Genomic DNA, 27424 nt, shown 5'->3' on the forward strand with positions numbered 1-27424 from the left:
CATTACAGGGTTTCAATTAGTTCCAATGGCATCACTGAATCATGTGTGACAGCATGTGGCAGTATAATGCCTATGCATGCATGAAGCCTCTTTTAAATTATATACAACTACAGTACCTTTTCCAAATGGTTCCTACAGTATGGCTAAATCATGCTTTGGCGCCACAGCTAGTTTTCCAAGTATTTTAATTTTGATATTTCACTATCAAACTTTCTGCTTTACAAGTACATGTTCAGAATAACTAAGAATACAAATGATCACCACCACGGTATTTCATACATTTCTTGAGAGAGGGTGGCACAGAATAACATCTGACATTATAATACAGTACATACAAGAGGCAAAACATTGTTATTTTGCTGTTTAAAAGGCCAAATTTGAACACACAACTCAGGAGTCAGGTCATCACGATCTACAGTATATATAGAATCATGATGTCTCTTGATATTTAACTGTATCCCCTCGACTGTGCTAACAGTTAAAAAAAAGAAAACACCAGAGACATTTCTCTGTGGGTTTGCAAATTATTAATACAATGGAGCATCTGCATACGGTTTGTGCAATTCCTGAAATAAAGTAGCTGAACCATCAAGGCATTTTCAGCAACCAAAAGCTAATTTAATGAGCATTAAAAAAGTCATAAATACGTTTTTTCATAAAAAAAAGAAAAAAGAAACAGATATTTACAAAATACATCAGTTATAGGTGCCACAGTGATTTGAGAACCAAAAGAGAGGAGGCCAAAACACCAAAAAGGTAAACATAGTTTTGGCACATGTTCTGTTAACAGTGTGGTTGCAGTGATGCACGTGTTACTCAAAAAGACAACATCTAATTATTTTGTTCTTCTGTCGTCCTGCTAGTATTTGCCTGTGACAATTTGGGGCTTGGACATAGTATTCTGGACACATGCAATGCATTAAAATTAAAAGACAGTAGCAGGTCGGCGTGACCGTAGTCATTAAAAATGATTTTCTCTTTCCTGAATGAGACTGTATTTTGACGTATTAAAACAAAACCTAAGACCCCTCTTTCTCTTTTGGCTTGGATTCCTGTTGCGTTGTACCCTGTGATCCTCTAGCCACCACCTCAAGACTGGACTCGGACTCGGCTGAGTTGATCCAGGATGCCTTGAATGCCTTGGGCTGCCTCGTGGGAAGTGTGGGGCTGGGTGATGCCTCCTTCTCTTCTAGATCATCAAAACTCACCTCCTGCACAGCCTCTTGTTTCTTGAAGGAGTCCCTCCGCTCTGTCAGAGCTAGCTTCCTCATCACCACTACTTCCTTGGTGTGATGGTTGCTGCTGCGGAGTGGTGGTGTGGCCGGTGAGCGGAGGTGGTGGTCGTTGCCTCCTGCATCCCGGTGGCCCCTCTGCCCGCCGTTGCCTCCTGCGCCCGCATCCCGGTGGCCCCTCTGGCCGCCAATGTACAGCCCCTGACGGCCGTGCTCACCCACACAGACGAACCCGGCAGCTGTGTCGCTCTCTAGATCCTCCAGCCCCTCCGACTCGGACAAAGGCACCTCCATAGTGTGCCTGCGGGTGGCGTAGGCCTTCTTGTCGCCGTGGTACCCAACTGACAGCTTCTCCGCTGACTGGACCCTCTTGAGGAGAGGCGAGCGCGGTGGCTCGGCACTACGGGGGCGCACCGAGTGCCGGGCAATGGTGGGGGGCGACAGGGTCTTTCCATGGAAACCGTGCAGGGCCTTTGGGTGATTGGGGAGGGACGAGGGTGAGCACTGGGGAGACAGAGGCTGGGGAGGGGGGATGCAGGCCAGCGGGGAAGGGGGAATACTGCTGGTGGACTTGCATCGGCCAGCCTTGCTGTAGCGACCCATCACGTGGAGGGAACTGGGACGGGCTTGCGGCACTGGAGAGTTGGGGGAGCTGGAGCATGGAGAGGAGCTGGAATCTAGCAGAACGGAAATGAAACATCACAACTTTTAAGCCCTTTGCACACAGGACAGTTGCGTTTTTTTCGTTTGCTGCATGAATAAAACGCATTGGATTTGGTGTGCAATGCTGTGCGGAATCGGCGCTGCGGATCCCAAAAGGAGTCATAAAAGGAGTGATGAGTTTTTTACCGCATGCGACAAGACGCACGAATCGAACTGGGTTCGATCGAGAAAAAAACGCACGGCGGCAGCCACTCGTCGCACGGCTAATTCGGAGCCGGTGTGCATGAGGTCATAGAGAAGCATTGTTTTCTTTTCAAAAAATTATATTGTCCGTTTTATCCGTGCGGTTAAACGCGCCTGTGTGCAAAGGGCTTTAGTCTGTTTAGATTACCAAGTGAATGCCAGTTAAACTTTATAAAGTCATTAGAACATAACGGTTGTGTCTCATTTGCTTGAGGAGGAACATTCCTTATCGGGTACCTGTTTTGTCCAAAGGTTTATATGAATTGAGCCAAACAAAGAGCGGTAGCATCATGTGACTAATGTTATTTTACGCATCCTTGCCTCCGGTTTCCATCAAGCATCAAGCATCTTTAACGGAAATCACCAACTGACGATGGTTGACACGTTTATATATTTTCTTTTATTTTTTGTTGACTACAGTGCTTAGCTGAGGCTAAGGAAGTTTTGAAATAAACTAAATAAACCTTCAAGATAACTGGATGTATGGGTCGCTGGCCAAACCACACAGCCTTATGGGATATCCTACATAGGCAAGGAACCTCCTAAAACATATGATTCCAACTGTAATGAGACTGTCCCATATGCAGTATCCTTTCTAGGAAGCTTCTTATATACTTTTTTTTACCTAGTTCCAAATCTGTTATGTACACAATAAAACGACGGTTCATACCAGGACTTTCGCAAAAAAGATCTTGATCTTAAGAGACTATTCTGGCAAAATAAAGCTAAAATAAAAATAATGAATGATACCATACTAGACAAATCATTTACAAGGTAAGACATCCCTATTTAGATTGCTACTGCCTGCAGTGATATGGTACAGGTAGTGGTACTGTGTATTACAAAAAAGTGTCCCATTTCCTTCTTTATCCACAAGAGAGCAGCATGGCTGCATCTATAGAGAGCATTATGCACACAGATGCTACTTTTCTTCCACTCCATGTTAATGAATGCAGATGTTCACACGGACCATGCACGGGAGCTCCAATCGCGTGAAGGTTTATTTTACGCTCTGTCTGGAAAAAGAAGCATGTCCACACGTATTCTCATAGAAATACATTGTATATAGGGTGAGCAGACATCTTGGTTCGTACAGGTTTGGCGAGAACAGTCGCATGCAAACCTGTACCCAAGAAAAATAGGAAAGCAAGACCCACAATCTCTGGTTTACTTCCCGCATCAAATTGGGGTCTGTGTTCTAATGCATTTCAATCAGGGAATGTTGAGAATCACTGGTCTAAGGGATGTAAAAAAAGAGCGAGAGAGAGAGAGAAAAAAACAAGCCTCCCACAAAAGCATACAGTATTCTGATGTAAGATGTTGTCATACTTTTCACCCTTTTGGGATGTAAATCATAATATGGCTTTTTGTTCCCCATGGACAAAACACCTAGCAAGTCATCTCCACTCACCTCCAGAGTGATCTGGGGCAGGGGAACGGCAAGGTGTGGAAGGCCCAGGAGAGAGGCTCTGTGTCGGGGAGCCGGAGAGACTGTCACTGGAGGACTGGTGGAACCCTGAGGAGAAGCTGCGGCTGCTCTGCATGGGGGGAGGAGGCGTGTGCTTGGTCAGCTTCTTCAACATGCTTCGTCGCCTGCTGCAGAAGAACAAATGCAATTGAGCGAAACACTTTACCTGCATTTAGTCACAATGTTTGTCTTACTTCTAATAGCTACCACTGGGGGATACAGTAAAGTTGAATGAATGGGATGAATCCATGTAACCATGCAATGTCTGAAATGCGTCCAAACATTGCTAGTAGCCTTTGTGTGGGTGTACTGTATGCAGATAGATTGAGCCTGTCAGAAAGTAAATATGATTTATTTCTCATGGCGTTCTTTTGGATCATATTGTAGTGGCAGTTGGCAGCTTCCACATTGGAAGTGCTATGCTTCTCTGAACTAATGGACAGTCGCTATTAATATTTGTGAGCATGATTGTTGGGGATATTTATGTTATTTGCTGCTGGTTGACGTAACTTTATTCTCTATTGCATGCATGCTGCTTGCGCGTCTCTAATGGACAGTGCATCAAGATTCGGTTGCTTATTGTATTAATATGAGAGCATTTTTGTTGGTGGCACTTGTTATGTTCTTAACACATATGGTGCCAACGCCGAGTTTCCCGAGTTTGTGTATAGCTGTGCCAAGCCCGAGTTTCCCGAGTTGGCAGTTTTTTGCTCTCCCTACTCTCCTTACTTCCAACTTCTGGTTTCGGCATGATCGCGATCGTGAAATGCATGTTTGACTCCCAGAACATCCCATGGTAGCTCCCATGGCAGCCATGTTTGTTTACATTTGAAGAAAACACTATAGCCTACCTGTATATCTTTTGAATGCCTGAATGGATTTCCAAGCAGATTTTTTTTGTTTGAAAGCTGTGAATGGCGTACACACGTGCATTATCCGTGCATAACCCGTGCACATTAAAAGGTAAGAATCTAAAGATTCTGGCAATGGAAGACATTGAAGATTTTAATGCTTGGCAGCAAGCAGGTTAATAATATATGAGACGTCTGTGTTTGTGTGTATCACACAACGTGAGAGAGAGACTAACTTCATTTGGTGTCAAGGTACAGTAGGGCTTGGGCTATTAAATTGCAGACCCTTGTCAGGTAGGTGCAGGCTCGAACACTGTGGCCGGGCTTGGGCTGCTGTTTTGGGCCTGTGTAGGCCTCTAGTGTGCCGGTGTTGCCTACCAAAAACAGCTGAACTACAATTTCCAAATGTATGGCATTCCGACACGTTGTAAGCTTGTAGATTGGATATTTTAAAGGTGATACACCATGAAATTTAACTTTTTAAAACCTTTTTTTGGGGTCCCACTAGCACCTTCTATCCTCACAAAGTCCCATTTCTGACCATTGTGTCTTTCTCTGGTTTTGGGAAGGCAGAGGTTAAAAGCATCCCACGGGTTCTCAAAACAGGCTGTCCAGATTTGCTGCCGTCGCTGACATCAGCGACGGCCGTTTTTGAAGAAAAACTTTTCAAAAAAAATCTTTTTTCAAAAGATCTTTTTTTCCTTTAAAAAAAAAAAAAAAAAAAGAGAGAGGCTCTATTCAGGAGTGGTAATTTAGCCTCAAACCTTTTGAAAAACGTTTTTGGGACATAAACAATATGACATAATACTTTTTAAATGCATGGTGTATCACCTTTAAATGTGCATCACAATGTGCAAACAAGTATACCTCTCTGCTCCATCCTTCCTCTTGCTCTTCTTACTGCGTCGGGCCATCTTAGCCTTGTAACTGGTCTTCCTGGCAGGGCCCACCTTGATAGAGGTGTTCTCCAAAGCAGTAGTCTGCAGGGTCACCTTGCTGCCGCTCTGTTGAAAACATATTTACGTGAGATTCAGTTTCCTTCTTGTCATATGCTGTCAGGAGCAGTATATCATGAAATACTTAACCCATTTAGGCCTAGAATTATTGAATGCTTTAACCAGTGAAAAATAGCAGATATACAAGCTCACAGCGCGGCACCGAGTGCCGCGCTGCGAGCTTGTAGATCTGCTATTTTTGAAAAAGTCGTAAAAAATGTGTGCAAATCTTTGAATATATGTATTTTCAAAGCGAACGTTTGTAACTCAAATTTTGCTTCTGGGTGGTCCCTGGAACTAAATATTTTGAGATGGGGGTCCGTGGCCAAATACATATCATTTTGGGGGTCCTTCACATGAAAAGGTTTGAGAACCACTGACATAGTAGTCTCTCAAGAACAGACTAACTGAGCTCCAGTTAAGTGAAAAGGACCTTTTCTTTGACGATGGCTGGCCAGATTGCCGACATAGAAACATAGGGTTTTTCAAAAAGTCTTAGAAGGATTCAAAAGACACTGATAGAATCAGGTCAAAATTCTAATTTTCACGATTTTTCAAAAATAGCAGATCTACAAGCTTGTATATCTGCTATTTTTCAATAGTTAAAAACATAAAATAATGATACACAATACAGTGTACCCGTTCTAAATGGGTTAAAATCCATAAGAGATTTATAAATGTATTTTAGGACGAGGAGGGGATCGCTTGTTGTAGAAGTGTGTACCTTTAGAAGAAGCTCCACCACCTCTGTGTGCACCAGTCCCTGAACAGACTCTCCATTCACGTGGGTGATGAGGTCACCTGCCCTCAGGCCGGCCTCGTGAGCTGGACTGCCGTCCTCAACGCACTATAGAGAAACACACACACACGTGCACGGACACGCACAGACATTGACATTATTAGTTGAATGAACATCTAATAACAGACTATTTTTTTTTTACAAAGCCAATTGACCCATTGTCAGCCTTGTTCTGATTGGTCCCTGACTGACCACCACGCTCTGTCCTGGTTCCACCTCCTTCTGATTGTTTATGCTTAGTTTGCTCAAAATGATTCGAAAAAACACGTTAAGGTAGTCACCATACTACACCCAATATGTTCCTTTTTACAGAGGCCAAGCTTCAATACATTCAATATCAATACGAGGCTTATTAAAAACACATTTTATCAAGTGCTTAAAGCACCGCCTCTGGCGGTCAGGAGGGATGAAATAGAACACATTTTATCAATGGTAGGGGATGGAAAAAAGAGTATTTGTAAGTGTAACCAACCAAAGCAACAGCAACCAATGCGCGCGAACAGGGGCTAGATCACAGGCAGGACTTGATTATCAACCATTTTAGAGTTTATGGAAATATTATGACATTTGACATGTGAACAATATAATAAAGCCGATGACATTATCCACTACACTTCTTCTTTTCTTTTCTTGTCTTGTCGTTATTGTACATTTATCTTGTGATGTTATTGTTTTCTTATTTTATTCATAATATGTAACTTTCTTTGAATAAAATAAAAAATAATTTATAAAAAAAAAAAAGACATTATACACTACACATGCTGTTGCTGATAACATAGCAGTAAATTGTTACCCGACATTCCATTTATTAAAACCAATTGAAATAAATATTAGATTATACATATTATATTATACATATTTAAATTTCAGAACACCTACCCACACCATGTGGTGCACGGTGTACACATCACTGTCTCCCATGTAGACTCGGATGGCCCGCAGGGCAAATCCAAACCTCTTCCCAGAGCTGTGGATGACCACAGGCGGCCGGAGACAGCTGATGCTGAGGGACAGGTCCCGGCTGGGGGACGAGTCTCTGGACGAGGGGTTGGAGGACAGGGACAGCGACGACTTGGGACTCGTGGGCGGACCTGCCGAGTCGTCTGAATTGGAGGGAAGGAGAGAGATTGGGCCTCATTCACAAAATTGCGTGTAAATACTGACGTGAGAGTGTGTTCACAAAAGGGAGTGTACAGCCTTTATTTGTGTGTAGCGCAGGTGTATGGCATGATGAATCTCAGCTGTTCGTATTTGAAAAGCGTGTTTACGATTAGCTCCTTTGCATTGTTCCACACTCCATTTAACCCATTTAGGCCTAGAATTATTGAATGCTTTAACTAGTGAAAAATAGCAGATATACAAGCTCACAGCGCGGCACCGAGTGCCGCGCCGCGAGCTTGTAGATCTGCTATTTTTGGAAAAAGTCGTGAAAATGTGTGCAAATCTTTGAATATGTGTATTTTCAAAGCGAACGTTTGTAACTCAAATTTTGCTTCTGGGTGGTCCCTGGAACTAAATATTTTGAGATGGGGGTCCGTGGCCAAATAAATATCGTTTTGGGGGTCCTTCAAATGAAAAGGTTTGAGAACCACTGACATAGTAGTCTCTCAAGAACAGACTAACTGAGCTCCAGTTAAGTGAAAAGGACCTTTTCTTTGACGATGGCTGGCCAGATTGCCGATATAGTAACAGAGGTTTTTTTAAAAACCTTGGAAGGATTCAAAAGACACTTATAGAATCGGGTAAAAATTCTAATTTTCACGATTTTTCAAAAATAGCAGATCTACAAGCTCGCAGCCATGAAACGCAACCTCTTCTCTCGTCACAAAGAACAGATCTTGTTGGTGTCGCGCTGCCTTGACAGCTTGTACATCTGTTCTGTCTGGAGGCGAGTCCCTCGATTGCTCACTGGATCAGCTGAACGTTAAATAATAGGCTAATAAAACATGGAAAGGATATGGATGTGATAGAAGCCTTTTCTACTGAACACAAAGATGATGCTGGAATCCAGGGCATCCTGGAATACTGCTCTCCAATAGATTATGGACCAGAGCTTTATTGATTACTGGGGGGAAATTGGTCTTTTGGATTAATATATCACTGTCCTACGTCGGGCACGATTTCATCCATACTGTATCCTCATGAGATGGGAAAACTTATTAGGCGATTGTGTGTGGCGTTCATGTGATCAATATATTATAAAGGACATTGGACCCGCGTATGTTGCCTCCTGCAACATCAAGTCACAATAGTCTGACTATTTTCATCATTACGTAAAAACCGTGGCCAAACACACTGACAAACATGCTGATTCAACTCTAAATAAATGAAAATCGGTTTGAATTTGTATCATGTCTATAGCCTATATTATATAGCATACATCCAAGCAATCGATCATTTAAAATACATCTTGATAAAATGTCAAGATGTTATTAATTTGAGGTTTGGCACTATTGTAACCGATTTTGAATGAATAATACCATTTTAATAACATATACGCATTACACAAGCTTTGGTTTCCTATAAGCTTATTGAATGAGGCCCATTGTGTGTGTGTGTGTGTGTGTGTGTGTGTGTGTGTGTATGTTTAGTGTGTGTGTGTGTGTGTGTGTGTGTGTATGTTTATGTGTTGGGGGCAGGGTTAGATAACATGGCATTCAAGGGTATGTTCATGTGCATTCATACAAACAAGGTGCCCACAATGATATTCAGATTTGAACTAATATCATCAGCCTATGCAATGAGGAAGTGGAACCTTATTCTATTATATCTCTGCCATACTTTTGCTATAGCACTACTGTACAGTCAGTGTGCACCTTGATTGTGAATAAGGCTACATCAGGCTGCAGAGGGTGCTGTAAACACACGAATAATAGTTTATTCAAAAGGTATAACAAATACCATTCAGTTCTGATATATTAAAGGGAAGGAACTATAATGGCTTCTGATTATTTCTTACGATTTTCATTATTAGTAGTAGAGGTACTAGTAGTAACAGCAGCAGTAGTATGTTATTAGTAATGATGGTAGTAGCTGCAGTACTGCTGGTCGCGGTAGGCATAGTAATAGCAGGGTTCCCACACATTTTTACCAATTCATTTCCAAAACTTTTCCAAAACCTTTCCAGAATATTTAACCCAATTTCCAGGACTATATAACAATAATTCAGCTCAATAACAGGTCGCTTACTCCTATGCGCAATGCCCAAAGACAGGTAGTGTATGCCAGTGGTTCTCAATCTTTTCAGGCCGTGACCCCCGAAATAATCATGTTTTAACTGGGGACCCGGCACCCTTTTGTATAACACGGTTCTATTGTGAAAATAGCAGATCTAGGCGTTGTGAGCATGTAGATCGGCTATTTTCACAATTTCTGCCTCTAATATTTGAAAATTTGGCCCATGTTTAATTTGTCATTTCAGAGGTATTAACAAAATCAATAACCAAAGACAATGCATAGCTATTTCTTCCAGGACCTTCCAGGACCCTTGATAAATTCCCAAACTTTTCCAGTACTGGAAAAATATTTGTCTAATTTCAAAATATTTCCAGGAATTTCATGACCGTGGGAACCCTGATAGTAATAGAGTATTCATAACTGCAGTAGTACTACTAGAAGCAGTAACAGTATCCTCTGTACCTGGGGTGATGATGAGGGACAGGCCAGACACAGAGGCTGACTTGGGGACCTTGCAGGCAGCTGGGGGTTTGGGGTTTTCTGGCGTCTCCAGCTGGTGGGCGATGCGTCGGGACGCTCCTCTCCTGTAGGACGGCCTGGTGCCTGTGCTGTTGCTCCTCAAACGGATGCGGCGTAAGTTGGTGACCATACCATCTGGAAGGAGCAGCAACAGAGAGTGTTTCTGTGATCGACTTCTAAACAAAATAATAATAAATCCTTGCAAAGATGAAGTGCAGGGAATAAGGGTTTTCTGTTTAACCCATTTAGGCCTAGAATTATTGAATGCTTTAACCAGTGAAAAATAGCAGATATACAAGCTCACAGCGTGGCACCGAGTGCCGCACTGCGAGCTTGTAGATCTGCTATTTTTGAAAAAGTCGTGAAAATGTGTGCAAATCTTTGAATATATGTATTTTCAAAGCGAACGTTTGTAACTAGAATTTTGCTTCTGGGGGGTCCCTGGAACTAAATATTTTGAGATGGGGGTCCGTGGCCAAATAAATAGCCGTTTGGGGGTCCTTCACATGAAAATGTTTGAGAACCACTGACATAGTAGTCTCTCAAGAACAGACTAACTGAGCTCCAGTTAAGTGAAAAGGACCTTTTCTTTGACGATGGCTGGCCAGATTGCTGACATAGAAACATAGGTTTTTCAAAAAACCTAAAAAAGTATCAACTTAAATACCAACTACTGGTACTCTCTATGGCTTTGCAGCACAGCAGGATGCAGTAATTGTAGTGTGACCACATGTATGTCGGTCAGCCTTACCCTCCTCCTCTGCGGAGATGGCGAAGCGAGGCATGATGTCCAGGCTCTGAGTGCTGTTCATCACCAGAGGGCTGGCACTGCGCTCTGACTGGGAAGAGCTGGATGAGGCACGGGGTCGCAAGCTGGAAAACAGACAGAATTTAGAGCAGGGGTGGCAAACTCATTTTGGGGTGAGGGCCGCAACGGTGCAACCAGTCACAGATCAGATGGCATGCACACTCTTTCTTCCTGTTGTCTCAGTCACTGCTATAGCTAGCAGTATAGCAGTATCATTTTACAAATTGCGTTCATTATTAAGTAAAATAGCTACTTTCGTCAAGTCACCTTTCGTCCAATCTCATAACATTTTCTTTTTCTTTTTACCTCAGCCTGTGTTATTATATGAATGAAAGGTCTTAGCATGTACAGTATGTATCTTTCATTCATATAATAACACAGGCTGAGGTCAAAGAAAAGAAAAAAGAAAAATAAACACTGAATTCAAACATTTACCCAAATAATAGTTTAACTGGCACAGGCGTGTGTTTTCCCTGTGTTACCGGCTCTGCTGTGTTGTTTTCCCAACACAGCAAAACAGTCACAGAAGGCTGAGCTTGGAGCTTTGACAGTCTCTTAGAAACCAGATGATCAAACATCATAATTCTCCCCGTCTAATATTTTCCCTTGCCTTCTTGATGTTTATGTTTCACCATTCATAGGCACGACTTTGACTAAAACTCTGAACTGTAAAGACAGACCAGAGGAAGAGGGTGGAGAAAGAAGTAAAGGATGACATGCGACAGACGCCACGAGACAAAGTCATAATTGGGTATAGCCTTAATTTGGTAAAGAAACAGGACTTTCTTTTGGGGTGGGATGTTTCGGAAACCATCAGTCTCACGGGCCCTACCACATGAAGAGAGGCAGGAAACGTGGAAAAGGAGAGTCAGGGAGTGACATGCAGCAGAGGTCCGCCAGACTCAGGAACCGAACCTGGGAGTCGGCGTCAGCCATCAGAATCTGTAGTATGCGGCCTAACCAGTCAGCTATCAGCGCCCCACAAATTATTATTTCCACATTTCAATGACAATCAAGGTCCTACACTGAGGAAAGCCTTTGACGGAAAATAAATACATGACGATTTTATTTTATCCCCTGCTATAAAAGAAAAACAATGGAATAAGAACTAGAAAAGGTGCTCAAATCTCTGCCAGGAGACATGCCTTAATTATAGTGAATGCAGTGACATTTCTACCTATAGCCATGAAAGAGTCGCGTGGCATTTGATTACCAGTACAATATCCCTACGGTCTTCCTCCCTCTCTCTCTCTTGTACACATTGTCTACCACTCTCCATCTTTCTCTCAGATTCCTGAAATTAAAATGTCTCTGTAAGCTCTGTAATGTGATTGATATTATCAATTTTATATAAAACTAAAACATAACGAGGGATAAGATGTTCACAGCTATATCTAATTGCAATGATTGCAATAAATGTGGGGACCCAGATGCATTCGGGTCCCCATCCGGAATCAATGGGGGTAAATTTACTATAGGTTTTGTTGTGTATCTTTATTGCCGTAAAATAAAAACATAATTAAAATTATACAAATAATTGTATTTTTATGTGAAATTATTATTTATTTTAACCACCAGCACCTCGTTTCTAGGGGGCCACAACCAGCGAGTGAAAAAGAGCGTACCAAGTACAGGTGCAACTCAGGTCTATTAGACATTAGATTTAAGAACAGACACATCAGATCAACCTCTGACTCCTCCATCCTCTTCCTCACCTTCCTCTGGGTCCATCAGTCCTCCGCTCGCTGCTGCCCCCTGGTGGTTTGTGTCCCTCGCAGGGCGAGAGGACCCCCCTCCCCTCCCAGCGCTCCTCCTTCTCCTCACTGTGGCTGCGCTCCGATGACGACAGGCTCTGATTGGATGGCGTGGAGGTGGAAAGATGCTCTGAGCTGCTGTACACCTAGATGTGTATGGAAGTAATAAAAATACAAATAGCTCAGATTTACTTTTCTAAGTACCCAAAGTTGCTTTACATAAAGAAAAGGAAGGAACCAACTTTATTAACTCATTTAATGCCAGCCTATCACCACTAGAGGGCGCCCAGTGGCCAGAGAATAATAGAGATATGATGGTAATGCATGCCCAAGCCCTGGAGCCATGACTTGCCAGAACACTTTCCTTTGTGCATGTACAGGAAGAGGATGAAGTTAGCTTGAAGTTAGCTATTGGCTACCAAGCATTTTAGATTTAGATTTTCGTCAACTTAGCCATGATTAAACCTTGCACACCTCATGCATGGGAGAAAAAACAGAGAAAATGAGCTCTAAAGATCCTGGATTGCATTGGAGTGGATGGTAAATATCAGCAAATATCGGCAAATATCGTCCTCTGTAAACAGAGGACAAAAAAAAGAATTTTTTGAAAAAAAAAATGTTTTTTTTAATTTTTTTTTTTTTTTTTTAATTAAAAAGCCGAACTAGTTCGGGATTGGCACTCTGGGATGCGATAATAAAGCCGAACTAGTTCGGGATAGGCACTCAATGAGTTAAAAACATTAGGTGCCTATTATTTTGAAGGAATCCCAAGCCATAGAGTGCCGGGATTTCCTCCCATAGGCGTGCGCTCTTATTTTGAAAAGCCAGAATGAAAATGCACTTATTTTTGTCACTTTCTTTTCCAACTCTAACCCGTTTCAACTCTAATGTTGTTATGTAAGTCACAGTAATGGCGATTGCCAGCAGAAATCCATCATTGGAGTGCTATTTTGCCATGGAAAAAAAAATGTTGGGATCAAAATGTATTTTTTCGAGATAAAGAGGCTTCTTTGTTGCAAAATCAATGGGTTTCTATCGTCTTTGCCCAATGGTAAGTGATCCGCGAGTGCAGTGTCACACACAGACTCCCAAAACTGTAATGTATGGATTCATAATATAACATGTTATACTGTATATTCGCCGATGATATTCGGGATAAGCACTAAAAATATATAAAAATCTAGGTGTTAAATTAGAATGATAAAAGGTGAAGCATGGGGTGGGGAAGACATCTCAAGTAGACCTCAGCTTGGAAAAGCTATCCTGAAGAGGTGGGTTTTGAAAGAGGATTTGAAGGAGAGGAGGGAAGGGGCATTGTGTGTGCGTGTGTGTATGATAAAGAGAGTTGGTGGAGCTGGATGCGGGTGGTACCTTGCTGAAGCGATGGGCGACAGAGGAAAACTGCCGCAGCTCGAGGGATGACTCGTCATCATTAGTCTCATCGTCGTCGTCGTCGTCCGAGTCCAGGTGGCTGTAGCGCTCAGAGCGAGCTGCAACAACACGTGGCACACAGTCGTCATGTTAACAAAGTAATGGAAAACACTGCCACTTTATTCTCCCTATCCAGAATCATCTCCTGGTCTGGTGGGAAAGAGAAGGAAAACACAGTTCTGTCCAGAAAAGGTTATTTATGGTTTAGTAAAATTGATGTACTGTCTGGAACAGTTCCTCCAGCAAACTGGACATAATAAGAGTGAGGGGGGAAAAACACCCAGAAGGCCAGAGACTGAATAGTTAGCTATAGTAGACAGCGCTTTGCTAATAACAGAGAACAAAAATAAATGTATTTTATGTACCTGTACACAGGACCTAACAATGAAGAAACCTTGAACCTCGCTGGGTGCATTAACAATTAAAATAAATATAACACAGCTTTTTATATCAGATCAAAGGACAGATGAAAGCAGAAAGCAGTGAAAGGCTGTAGCCTTCTGAATAACAAACACTAATATAAAGCTAAGATTGTATTGCAACTTTTCAGCTAATCAAACCATCTACAGTTCAAACTGAAGGCAATTTATGGTCTGCCTCTAGAAGAAGGCTTTTTATACATTGGAACAGTGAATAATACCTATTATTATTATGCTCAAGACCATGGCGGACTGATTTACAATTCAGCACAAAGATTACAGCCAACTATGAACTTGCATGGAATACATTCCATTAATTTAAGTCATACTGTGTAACATTCATTTTAGTAGTCTTTTTGGTGACACAAAAACACGAAACACATGAAAAATATACAGTAACAGGTTTTGTAAAAAAGTACACAAAAGTTACACAATGATTTAAAAAAGGTGTATGCATGCACACACACAGATGTACATTTTGTATCCTATTGGAGCTAAGGCACATGGTCAAAGCAGATTGTGTCATCTGTTGCTTTCAGCGGGGAGCCACCTCAGAGTGAGTGAATGAGTAAGTGTGTGTGTGTGTGTGTGTGTGTGTGTGTGTGTGTGTGTGTGTGTGTGTGTGTGTGTGTGTGTGTGTGTGTGTGCGCGCGCGTGCACATGTGCGCGTGCACGGCACTGGCACAGAACCATTATTTGGTCGTGTAAGCTGTGTGCCACCTACTGTCAAAGTAACTGGTGTCATCTTCCGTCTCCAGCTGCGGTATGAACTCTGCCTTCTGCCGCAGCAGCCCGGTCCAGTCCAGACCATGGAAGAACATGTGCGTCTTCACCTCACTGATTCCCCCTGGAGGAGAAGAGAGACCAGCATGAAGGTGGTTCCCTGCCACATGCTGCATATGGTGGCTAACACCTAATCCTTTTGCCCATTTGTGGACCGTCAGTGACTCTCCAGCCCCTACCGAGGGAGGGCGAGTTCTTTTCGCGACCCTGTCCCGCCCCGCGTCCCCATGGAGGGGGGCCAAGGCCCCGCAAGGGATGCAGGTGAAATGTTAACCTGCCGACGATACGGAGCGCCGGAGGGTAGCACCTAAACCAAACCTTAACCCTAAACTCAGTAAAACTAACGCAGGTGAAAATCTAACCTGCCGCGATGCTCCGTCCCACCGCGGGTGAAAGTCTAACCCTCTGCGATGCTCCGGTACCGCTGCAGGTGAAAATCTAACCTTCTAATGTTTAATAAAGTTAATATCTCAATCATTAAAATATATTTAATAGAATAAACAAATTGTATTTTCAAAACGAATAGTGGTTTACATACCGTTTATTCGAATACCCAAATATTCGCGCACATCTCTATTAGGGATGCCAACAATCTAATGAATTTAATTGAATTCTAAGAACAAATTCCTCTCCTTTCCAATTGGCTCCCTTTGGAGACCACTGGTCTATTTATTGTATGCATCTTTAAGTATCTATCCACGATTTCATCCATTCATCCAGTAATACAACAGTCTATTAGAGCAGGGGTCTTCAACAGGGGGTCCGGGACCCCTAGGGCGTCCCCAGAGTTACTACAGGGGGTCCTCTAAATCTTTGTGTGATAGAAAGTTTTTTTTTCCTTTTTTATATTAACCACTTGAACCCTAGCATCCATATTCTGAGAACTTTAGCCAAAAATAGCAGATCTACAAGCTACAAAAGCTTGTAGATCGGCCATTTTCGGCAGAGCGCTTTGGTGTAAAAGAGCAGAGTACAAAGTACATAGTGAAAGGTAAAGTTTATAAAGTATTGACGGTTCAAGTGGTTAAATATCTGAAAACACACATTAACATGAATCCAAAATACACTGTTGACTGTGCTGTCAAACAATTAAACTATGTGGAATCTATGAAAAAGTTGTGGGGGTCCCTGCTTCATCGCTCTCTCAACTAAGGGGTCCTTGGCCTGAAAACGTTGAAGACCCCTGGACTAGAGTCAGGGTTCCCACACATTTTTACCAATTAATTTCCAAAACTTTTCCAAAACGTTTCCAGAATATTTAACCCAATTTCCAGGACTACCGGTATATAACAATAATTCAGCTCAATAACAGGTCGCTTACTCCTATGCGCAATGCCCAAAGACAGGTAGTGTATGCCAGTGGTTCTCAACCCTTTCACGCCATGACCCCCGAAATAATCATATTTTAACTGGGGACCCGGCACCCTGACCCCTCCACAACGCCTCGCAACGCGAGGCGTTGTGAGCATGTAGATCGGCTATTTTCACTATTTCTGCCTCTAATATTTGACAATTTGGCCCATGTTTAATTAGTAATTTCAGAGGTATTAGCAAAATCAATAACCAAAGAGAATGCATAGCTATTTTCTTCCAGGACCTTCCAGGACCCTTGATAAATTCCAAAACCTTTCCAGTACTGGAAAAACATTTCTCTAATTTAAAAATATTTCCAGGGATTTCATGACCGTGGGAACCCTGTAGAGTGTTAGTGAGGAGGTTGTCACCAACCTGTTCCCAGTCTGTCCAGTGGGCTCTGCCTCAGCAGTCTGGTGATCAGGTCCTGGGCGTCAGCTGGCAGCGCGTCCTCCCCCTCTGGCCAGATGATCTCATCTGCGGAAAATAAAGCGTTTGTGCCGACTTGGTCATCAATCAGGTTGTATTTATGAGCTGGAAGGTATACCGGAGGCTCCATTATGTTATGTCCTCGTGTTTTGTGGTGTTCTGTGAATTTGCGTGCATCTCGTCTGTTTTTCCACACAGTGAAACCAGAGGATGACAGCGTCTCTGTTCTAGGCCATATTGCCTGGACAATACAGAGGTTCGGAATTAAAAAGGAGCACTAAGTGATCTTCCTTGTGTGCTAAAACGTTCTTCTAAGACGTGGTCGCCCCAGTCAGCACGTGGCAGTTAACTTGGCAGCCTACACGTGAAGGCAACTGTGCAGACTAAAATAGCTCATTCTAAGCCTATGAAACTAGTTGGATATTCATCTCACGTGAGCTTACGAACACTATTTTTCCCTTTCATTTTGTATAGATAAAAAAGTTAGTGCTTAGTGCTCCTCAAACGTGTATAAAATAGAAATATCTCAAGACCAAAACATTTGAAACAACGCAGGGCAAGACATACTAATATAACAAACAAATCGATCTCTCACCATTGACCACCTGACCGAACAGTTGCTCTGGTGTGTCTCCGAAGAAAGGAACACAGCCCACCAAGAACTCATAGAGGATGATGCCCATGGCCCACCAGTCCACTGGCTTCCCATAGCCTTGTCTCAGAATGACCTCTGGGGCGATGTACTCTGGGGTTCCACACACCTACAGGGAGGACATGGAAGTCAGATGAAATGAGACTGGGACAGAAAGGTACATCGAGTAAAGACAATAATGAAAAGAAAAGGAGGAGAGGAGAGGCTAACCTGTTTGTCAATGAACTCCCTGGTGTCTTTCTCAATATGTCCTTCATACAGGTTGGTGGTCATGTTCATCAGACCAATCTTTGACAGGCCGAAGTCAGTCAACTTTATGTGCCCCAAGGAAGTGATTAACAAACTAAGAAGAAGAACAAAAAAAAAAACACAAACATTAAGAAAACAAGCAACAAACATGTTTAGAAGGCCTTAAAGCAGTCGTTCTCAACCTGTGGGTCGCAGAAATTGTGAAAATAGCCGATCTACATTTGCGTTGCGAGGCGTTGTGAGCATGTAGATCTGCTATTTTCACAATTTCACGTAGATCTGCTATTTTTCTGCTACAATAGAACCGTGTTAAACAAAATGTTATGCCTCAACTCTTAGTGCTCGTAGGGTGGGGGTCCCCAGTTAAAATATGATTATTTTGAGGGTCACTGCCTTAAAGCAGAGCCCTGCAACGGGTGGGGTACCCGTGTTTGACGGGCGGGTACGGGCGGAATATATTCAACTATAAATTTGCGGGTACGGGGACGGGCGGTGCGCGACTAAACACGGGCGGGTGACATTTTACTGTGAAAATCAGACAACTGTTTCTGCCTAAAACAACGTCACAAGAGCGCACACATGCAGTGAGCAGCAGGACGACAGAACCACGGCATGCATACGTCAAGTCACACACATGGAGCAGCGGCAGCCGGCTGCCTGGAGCGCACACACTCACAGTGAGGAGGACACCGTCACACAACTGAATAAAGTGGCCGCGAGTGATCTGCTTGCCTCGCGTGCGATGTAGTTGAAAGGTGCATGATTGTATAATATCCACGTGATTCCACGACTATTAGGAGTTCCTTTATTATCGTCACATCATGGGTCCGGTTTGGTTTAGATTACCTCGGGCTGTTTATCATGAGAGAACAAGCTCACAAAGCTGCAAGTTCCAACATGTTGTGAGCTTGTAGCTCTGATATTTTCAATGCGCGACACCGTCGGATGACAAATACAACTGCACAAAGCAGCGGAGGCAGAACGCATCAGCAGCAACAAGCTGTCGCGACAGTGTCAGATCATGATACAATTTTAAATTAGTATGATTGGTTTTAAAGGTTGTTCTACTTTATCCAAATAATAATAGACCTATTAATAATAGGCTTAATAACAGCATTTTCCGACGGCGTGCAGTAGGATTCGCTGGGGGATCAACTATGGAGTGAAAATGGAGTGCGATGCCATTGAAAGAACGCACGCACGGCTGTAGGCTATTTACTTTAATGCATGTAATCACGGGTAGCGGGGCGGGCGACGGGTCCATTTTTTGACGGGCGGGGCGGGTCTGGTTTTGATATTTTAATAATGACGGGTAACGGGCGGTCCACGGATCTGATTAATGACGGGACGGGCGGGCGCGGGTTGTCAAAATTGGACCCGTGCAGGGCTCTGCCTTAAAGTATCTGGAGGAAAAGAAAAAAAAAAAGATCTGCTCCACCAATAAATAGGAAGGCCGTGCTTTGGAGCTTAGCAGTAAGTCTCTATAGCCTCTCCCTGAGACTGGAGAGCAAAATGCCAAATATTCTGTGTGAAATGCAATAGAATGTTACCCTTTAAAGTAAACCAATCACTTGACAAATTGACAGTCCGGTCGAGGACTCACTTGTCAGGTTTGAGGTCTCTGTGTACGATGCCATAGTTGTGAAGGTACTCCAAGGCTAGGACCGTTTCTGCAAAGTACATGCGGGCCATGTCCACAGGCAGAGGTCCAATGTTCTTCAACAGGTTGGCACAATCACCACCTAGAGATGGCCAAGAGGACATAATATGTTATCTGTAGGTTTGTTGTGGTGCTGTTTCAGGTCCACTTGCTGGCCTACATCCAGCTCTTACAGGTCAAAGCAAGATTTGCTCATTATTATTTGCATTAAATTGGACAATGTGTTTAAACATGATGAACAGATAAATGCTGTGGTCAGATACAGTTTTTGTCATCCAAGGCTGCTTTCTCAAATGTAATCTTTTGATGATTTTGAGCTAGTTTATTTTCACACATTTGGACGACTATAATGCACATAATGCTGGCTTAAATCAGGCCTCCACTGCACATTACGTCTCTTAACTGGAACCCGCGCAAGCATGGCCATATCACACCGATTCTGGGTACTCTACCTTCCACATACTCCATGACCATGCAGAGATGCCTCCTGGCTTCAAAGGAGCAGAACATGGAGACCACAAAGGGGTTCTCCGCAAAGGTCAGGATGTCCCTCTCCACAAACACCTGCTGGATCTGGTTCCTCAGCATCAGGTTCTGCCGGTTGATTTTCTTCATGGCAAAGCGCTGCCGCGTGTCTTTGTGGCGAACCAGGTACACAGCTCTGGAGGGAAGGACAAGAGTCAAGAGTCAAATTAAAGGACCAGACTGGCAGTCTGGCATGTTTAGCCCAATGACCAGGACTCATGGTGTACTGAATTTTGAAGAAGCCATTGTATTGCATTCATTTCAGAAAATCAACTCGCCAATTCTTGAAACCTGCTTGAGATAGGTAATCTAACACAGCTTCATGGCACCTTTTTTTGTCAAAGTTAAGTTATTGTTTTAACACATTCAAAATTGTAGATTGATAATTTGAGACACAATTTGAATAGTAATAGAATGTAATTCTTGTTTTTATTATTATTATTTATATTAACATCTAAGCTTGGTCTATGTTTATGTAAGGCTGAAGCTGTGAACAGACAATGACGTGTAATGACACCAATATTGTACTTCGAGTCAAACTTGTCAAGTACAATTCATAGGCGTAGGGTATGTGCAACAGAGGAAAGGGAAATAGATACCAAACATACACAGTTCTAACTTAAATGAGTGAACAATGTTGAAGAGACAGCAGGTCAATGGACACAGACCAACAGATGAAAGGGAGACGAACAAAGCCGTGAAAGCACGAGAATGGATAACATGACTACGCTCAAGCATGGCAAGAAAATGTAACTAACCAATAAACGGCAAACCCTTCTTCAAGACTGTCTGTTTTTATTAAGGCTCCGTTTCCACAGAGAGACTTCAGTCAGTCAATCAAAGCCAAACTCACCCATAGGCACCGTTACTAATGAGCTTGATGGTCTCAAAGTCACTCTCCAGTGGTTTCCTGCGTGGAGGGGTCCGCCCCTGAAACACACACACACACACACACACACACACACACACACACACACACACACACACACACACACACACACACACACACACACACACACACACACACACACACACACACACACACACACACACACACACACACACACACACAAAAAGATACACACACAAAAAGATAAACAAAATAAACGTTAGTGCGATGCCTGTGAATTTCAATTCTTCACACTCCTAATGCATTATGCTTTACCTACTACAACCGTGGTGGTAACTATTTACGGGTACAGAGACAAAATTATTTGAAGTGCAGAAAAAAACTAAATAATAGCACACTTAACCCATTCTGAGCCCCAGACATTAACGGATTATAATGTCCAGAGTGCCTCCCTCAGGCCCCATTCACTCCCGTTGTCTTATTTTGAAGGCCAGAAGTCCACGGCGTAAACACTTCCGGTCTGACGTCATCGCGTCCTGCGCCGGAATCGATCATTGTTTACGTGGTGTCATGGCGGCTCGGGTCGATGCTTTTTAACATGTGCTTTATAAGCGAGCATCTGCCTCCATCTTCGCTTCTAAAGTGTAGTTTTGAGATAATGGACATTAAAGATGAGATCCCCCGTCCACCTCAATGTTATGGGATTACTATTTTGTGCCCGTGGAGCCGTGATGATGACAAATCAGCGACGGATTTCGGCTCCGGACCTCCGGCCATTGTATCCGGTAATATAACCGCCGTTACAGTAATATATTACTTTTCGTGAGATATCTCGGGAATGGCACTCCAGATACTCGAGTACATTTCGCGAGATATCTCGGGAATGGCACTAAATCGGTTAATTGAATGTTCCAAACCTGGCGTTAGAGCATTCAATTAAGGTTTAGTTTAGTTAATTTAAAACTGTCTTTGACCCATTTACCTTTATTTGATTTGAATACCGTATTATAGGAAATTCAGCATTCAGCTTCACCCAGCTCAGCTGGTTATGATGAGCACTTGGAGGGCAGTTAGGTTTAAGTTTCTTACTCAGGACCACATAGACACATAGAACCATTAGAGAAGCTCCGATTTTTGCGGCTGATAGCGATCACCGATCAACTGGAATCAGTATCTGCTGATTCCCAAGGACCCCCTCCCCTCCACAACTTTCACGGACCGCCCCTTGGGGTTCAGTGCTTTGCATACCTCTCCGTTGTCATCAGTATCCCTGCTGGACGCGCCATGGCCTGGGCTGGTCTGTTCCAAATGGACCATATCTGCCAAAGGAGAACACATACCAGGTCAGTCTACTTGGTTCCACTTCATTCAATGCATCAAGAGGTCTTCTTAAGCCTGATGTGTGGTTCTAAAGCAAAGTGTCGTGCAAGTACAATGTTTCGCACAACGATGATGTATTTTCAACTGAAATGAAAAGTGTCACATTAAGTCCAATTGTGTAATTTAACGACTTTACTTAAGTTACTTGCTCATCGTAAGACAATAAGATATACTTTAATGTCCCCCAAGGGAAATTTGTTCTGGATTCCGTCCTGCAATTCCAAAGAAGAGTCACATCAACCACAAATAGCTTGGGGCGCCTGATATCCAAGTAGTTAGGCTGCATACCACTATGATCAGCCAGTCCCTGGTTTGATTCCCGGAACGGATGGACCCCCTACTCTCTCTACTTATTTCCTGTCTCTCTCCACTGTCGCTGTCAATAAAGGCTAAAATAATTCCCCAAAATATCTAAAAAATAAAAAGATATACACAATGTAACAGTTTGCACATGTACTACACACCTTTTGACAAATAGTGACATACTGCACAACCACCATGGCCAACAATCCACCCAACGTGTTCGCATTGACAAAGTGTCATGTGTGGCTGATTTCCCCAGGCCCCGATTTTATTTCAGTCAATCATGAAATTGTGTTTGGAAAATGGTAGATTTTCTTTTTTTCTTTTCCAAGGACTTCCCCGATTCGGTTGAACAAGGCAGCAGAGTGCCAGATGTACTCTATATTTGCACAAAAGGAGTACAATATGGTGTCCTGCTGAGGGAGTCTTTAGCCCATTTAGGGCCTAGAATTATTGAATGCTTTAACCAGTGAAAAATAGCAGATATACAAGCTCACAGCGCGGCACCGAGTGCCGCGCTGCGAGCTTGTAGATCTGCTATTTTTTGAAAAAAAGTCTTGAAAATGTGTGCAAATCTTTGAATATATGTATTTTCAAAGCGAACGTTTGTAATTCAAATTTTGCTTCTGGGTGGTCCCTGGAACTAGATATTTTGAGATGGGGGTCCGTGGCCAAATACATATAATTTTGGGGGTCCTTCACATGAAAAAGTTTGAACACCACTGACATAGTAGTCTCTCAAGAACAGACTAACTGAGCTCCAGTTAAATGAAAAGGACCTTTTCTTTGACGATGGCTGGCCAGATTGCCGACCTAGAAAGATGGGTTTTTTCGAAAAACCTTAGAAGGATTCAAAAGACACTTATAGAATCGGTAATTTTCACGATTTTTCAAAAATAGCTGATCTACAAGCTCGCAGCGCGGCACTCGGTGCCGCGCTGTGAGCTTGTATATCTGCTATTTTTCAATAGTTAAAGCATAAAATATTGCGTAATAATGTGTTCAGGCCTAAATGGGTTAGTAACCTTATCAAATGGGCTGTGGCACACTTAGCAGAGGGGTGGAGCACTCCATGTATTGTTGTCAGGCAGGGCATAAAGCAGCACAGCTGGGGAAACCACAGGGGGAATTCAGATCCTGACATAATAACAGGAGTGGCTACAGGAACATGAGAATATGTTTTCTGAAGCAAGGTAGGGAACAGGCACGTGCACACATAGAGACATCAAAGGGGGCTTGAGCCCCTGCCCTTTTATCCGCCTGTAAAAAACTGCCCTCTCCAGACCATGAATGCAGTTTTTACTATGGTGAAAGAAATGCAAATGCCCTCTTTCCATGCCATACCCAAAGGCAGCATTCAAGAGAATTACCTTCACCAAACATCTCCTGAACTTGAACGCAGCATCTTATGTTGAAAGAACTGCATTCTTTGTGTAGAAATCCATGCCATTACGTCACACCTCCAGTATTGACTTGATTATGATTAGTTCATCGGAAATAGCCGACCTCCAAGCTCACAGCGCGTTGTGGGCTTGGTGGTCTGCAATTTTCGTTGTTTTCACCAAAAGTGCCCTTTTAGAAATTTCAGCCCGCCTCTCTAACATTCTCTGCACGTCCAAGGTAGAGAGATGCAATGCAGGACATGACTGTGAGAAAATGATGTGGACTGCCATTAAGCTTCTCAGAACAGACTGTCTTGGTCCTTTGCCTGAATAGATTAGTGCTTGGTGAAGCATATGCTATCGGACGGAGAGGCAAAAGTGGAGCACAGTTATTGAGAAGCACTCTGATAACAGGTGGTTTTTCATCCAGTGGGCCAGGACTTAAAAGTGGGTCATCGTGGGATATACCGAAAGGTCTGCAGACAATAAACAACTTTTGCTGCCAGGAGTTTATGACTTTGATAACTAAACGCGATCGTCCTCCAAAAACAGGTAAAAACTCTAAAATGCCTGGCACTGAACTAGAAAAAACTAAAAAACAGATCTCCCTCTAAGGCAGATAATGTAAAAGGAATATCCTGTATATGTTGGGTTGAAACTGTATGGCCATTCCAAACATTCGGGCTCAAGAGCAAAACCAGCTGACAGCCACTGTCTCTTACAAACAAATCAATAAGAGAATAAATAAGCTTAAGAAAAGAATGGATCCAAAATAAAGAATGCATCAATGCAGTGGGTACCTTCCAGGGGGTCCCTGGTGAGGCCCAGCTGGCTGATGATGTATCTGGGGATGTCCGTCTTGATTCCCTGGCACACCTTGGCCTGGCCCTCTGCAGCCTCCAGACGGTGGTAGAACTCCTCTGGGTCAAACTCCTATAGCACACAGAAGGAGCACAAGGACCCCTTAGTTGAGAGAGAGATGAAGCAGGGACCCCCACAACCTTTTCATAGATTCCATATAGTTTCATCGTTTGACAGCACGATCATCGCTGTATTTTGGATTCATGTCAATTTGTGTTTTCAGATATTTAACCACTTGAACTGTCAATACTTAATAAACTTGACCATCCACTCTGTACTTAGTCTGCTCTTTTCCCCCTCTAGACCAAAGCTCTTTGCTAAAAATAGCCGATCTACAAGCTCACAACACCTCGCGCTTGTAGATCGGCTATTTTTAGCTAAAGTTTTCAGAATATTGACACTAGGGTTCAAGTGGTTAATATAAAAAAGGAGGAAAACCCCCTGTTTCTGATTTATATCACATATAATTTGGCACGGTTGAGATTCCTTTTAGGTTATTTGCAAACGTGCTGACTGAAAAGATTATGAAGATTGCAAAGTCTTTACCCATATCCTGTGAAAACAAACAAGTTACACAAAACACCATAGCAAGAACTGAGACGTGGCAGAGGGAAATAAATTACACCTCCCTAAATTACACAATCTTAACCATCATGGTTACATAAACAACAATGAGAGAAATACTATTTTCAATGTAAAAAGGAAGCTTGTTGGTCAGTGCAATGAAAACCTTACACGAACAAAGAACATCCCATAATATTGACGACTTGAACTCTAGTATCCCTAGTCTGGGCATATGAAAATAGGAGAACTCACAAATAGACCAACATTCTGACATTACATCGACTAGTTTGATTAACTGTTGCACCCCTACACCTGGGACAGTGCAGTATATTGTCACCATGTACAGTATGAGTCACCTGGGACATGTACTGGACGACTGACAGCTAAATTGTTAAAATGACAAGTACTGTGCAGGTGCAGGGGCGTCACAAGGGGGGGAAAGTGGGACAGAGTTACTAGGGCCCAAGGGGGAGGGGTCTGGAATTATGTTATTCTTAAGGTATTGAAAAATAGCAGATATACAAGCTCACAGCGCGGCACGTAGATCTGCCATTTTTGAAAAGTCGTGAAAATGTGTGCAAATCTTTGAATATATGTATTTTTTTGGCTTCTGGTGGGTCCCTGGAACTAAATATTTTGAGATGGGGGTCCGTGGCCAAATACATATCCTTTTGGAGGTCCTTCACATGAAGAAAAAAAAGCACCACTGACATAGAAACATAGGTTTTTCAAAAAACCTTAGAAGGATTTGAAATATTCAAAGACTTTTGAATTTTCAAGATTTTTCAAAAATAGCAGATGGCACCGAGTGCCGCGCTGTGATGTATGTGCTTGTATGTCTGCTATGTTTCAATAGTTAACCCATTTAGGCCTAGAATTATTGAATGCTTTAACCAGTGAAAAATAGCAGATATACAAGCTCACAGCGCGGCACTGAGAGCCGCGCTGCGAGCTTGTAGATCTGCTATTTTTGAAAAAGTAGTGAAAATGTGGCCCAGAATTTGGTGCGACACCCCTGTGCAGGTGAATGACTTGTCATTAGCTGAGTAGCAGGTCTTACCAGACATTCCAGTAGCCTGGCAGGCCTAGAGATGATGATGAGAATATTCTTCACCAGCTTGATGATGATGGTGACCTCTTCGCTCTCGGAACGTTCATACGCCTGAGGAGTGAAGGAACAAAAAGCACATTGTCAAGTAATTAAATGACTGTAAATGAGAGGTGCTTTATGTGGCATGTGCACCAACTGGTTTATTGTTATGCATTTTCAAGTGCATTTTCAGAGCATATTTATTATAATGATGTATAATGTGTTTGGATCAATGGGACTGACTGACTGAATACTTTTTTAACACACACACACACACACACACACACACACACACACACACACACACACACACACACACACACACACACACACACACACACACACACACACACACACACACACACACACACACACACACACACACACACACACACACACACACACACACACAGTCTGCCACACGTCACACTTTTGCCCTACTCATATCTCTGCCACCGTTGCCCCTATCCATGCCAAACTTAGAACACACACACTCCTTGGCTGCCAAACCACAACTTCCACCCTCATTTCTCACATGGCCCTCTTCTAGCACCACCATGAGGCAGATTTTTTAAAAACACATTTTTGGACACTGCTCCTACAGATTTTGCACTAAAATCACGCAAAGCGGTACACAGTATCTCTAAAGTCATGTCATCAACATGGATCTGTCCCATTTCCCATATTCCCTCCTGATTGCCTACCATTGCCTTCAAAAGTTTGTGTATGCGATGATGGTCGCTTATCTCCCGATTTAGGGAGTCTTACTGGTTTAGTTATAGTCATATTCCAACCTCTTCTGCTGGGCAATTACTCATGGACACTTTGCCTGGCTGTTAACACGGTTTCCGTATCTTAAGCTAGCATTACCATGCCATTATCAAATAGCAGCCATATCAGCATGAGTTGTATACTGCTACTGAAAGATTGAGGTCACTGGGACTTCTGTGGGTGTTACTGGTTAATATTCCTAATCCAATCCGT

The 27424-nt window shown here is 42.9% G+C and overlaps 1 protein-coding gene across 1 annotated transcript in view; it reads right to left on the bottom strand.

The window, feature by feature from the left end:
• Positions 1–1019: 1019 nt before the first annotated feature.
• The window catches only part of mast3a (microtubule associated serine/threonine kinase 3a), a gene marked incomplete at both ends in the record, with an annotated part of 65734 nt that continues 39329 nt past the window's right edge, over positions 1020–27424 (bottom strand). The window contains 19 exons of the mRNA XM_080725775.1: positions 1020–1909; positions 3550–3734; positions 5325–5461; positions 6177–6299; positions 7131–7354; positions 9891–10082; positions 10699–10820; positions 12471–12655; positions 13881–13999; positions 15084–15206; positions 16871–16972; positions 17520–17685; positions 17787–17919; positions 19429–19567; positions 19938–20146; positions 20864–20940; positions 22109–22179; positions 24726–24858; positions 26411–26512. Of these exons, the coding sequence (XP_080581901.1) occupies positions 1020–1909; positions 3550–3734; positions 5325–5461; positions 6177–6299; positions 7131–7354; positions 9891–10082; positions 10699–10820; positions 12471–12655; positions 13881–13999; positions 15084–15206; positions 16871–16972; positions 17520–17685; positions 17787–17919; positions 19429–19567; positions 19938–20146; positions 20864–20940; positions 22109–22179; positions 24726–24858; positions 26411–26512 (3432 nt within the window). The remainder of the gene's footprint in view (positions 1910–3549; positions 3735–5324; positions 5462–6176; positions 6300–7130; positions 7355–9890; positions 10083–10698; positions 10821–12470; positions 12656–13880; positions 14000–15083; positions 15207–16870; positions 16973–17519; positions 17686–17786; positions 17920–19428; positions 19568–19937; positions 20147–20863; positions 20941–22108; positions 22180–24725; positions 24859–26410; positions 26513–27424) is intronic.

This window comes from Nannobrachium achirus, assembly GCF_963921795.1.
Source record: "Nannobrachium achirus genome assembly, chromosome: 5".
In the NCBI taxonomy this organism is placed as follows: Eukaryota; Metazoa; Chordata; class Actinopteri; order Myctophiformes; family Myctophidae; genus Nannobrachium; species Nannobrachium achirus.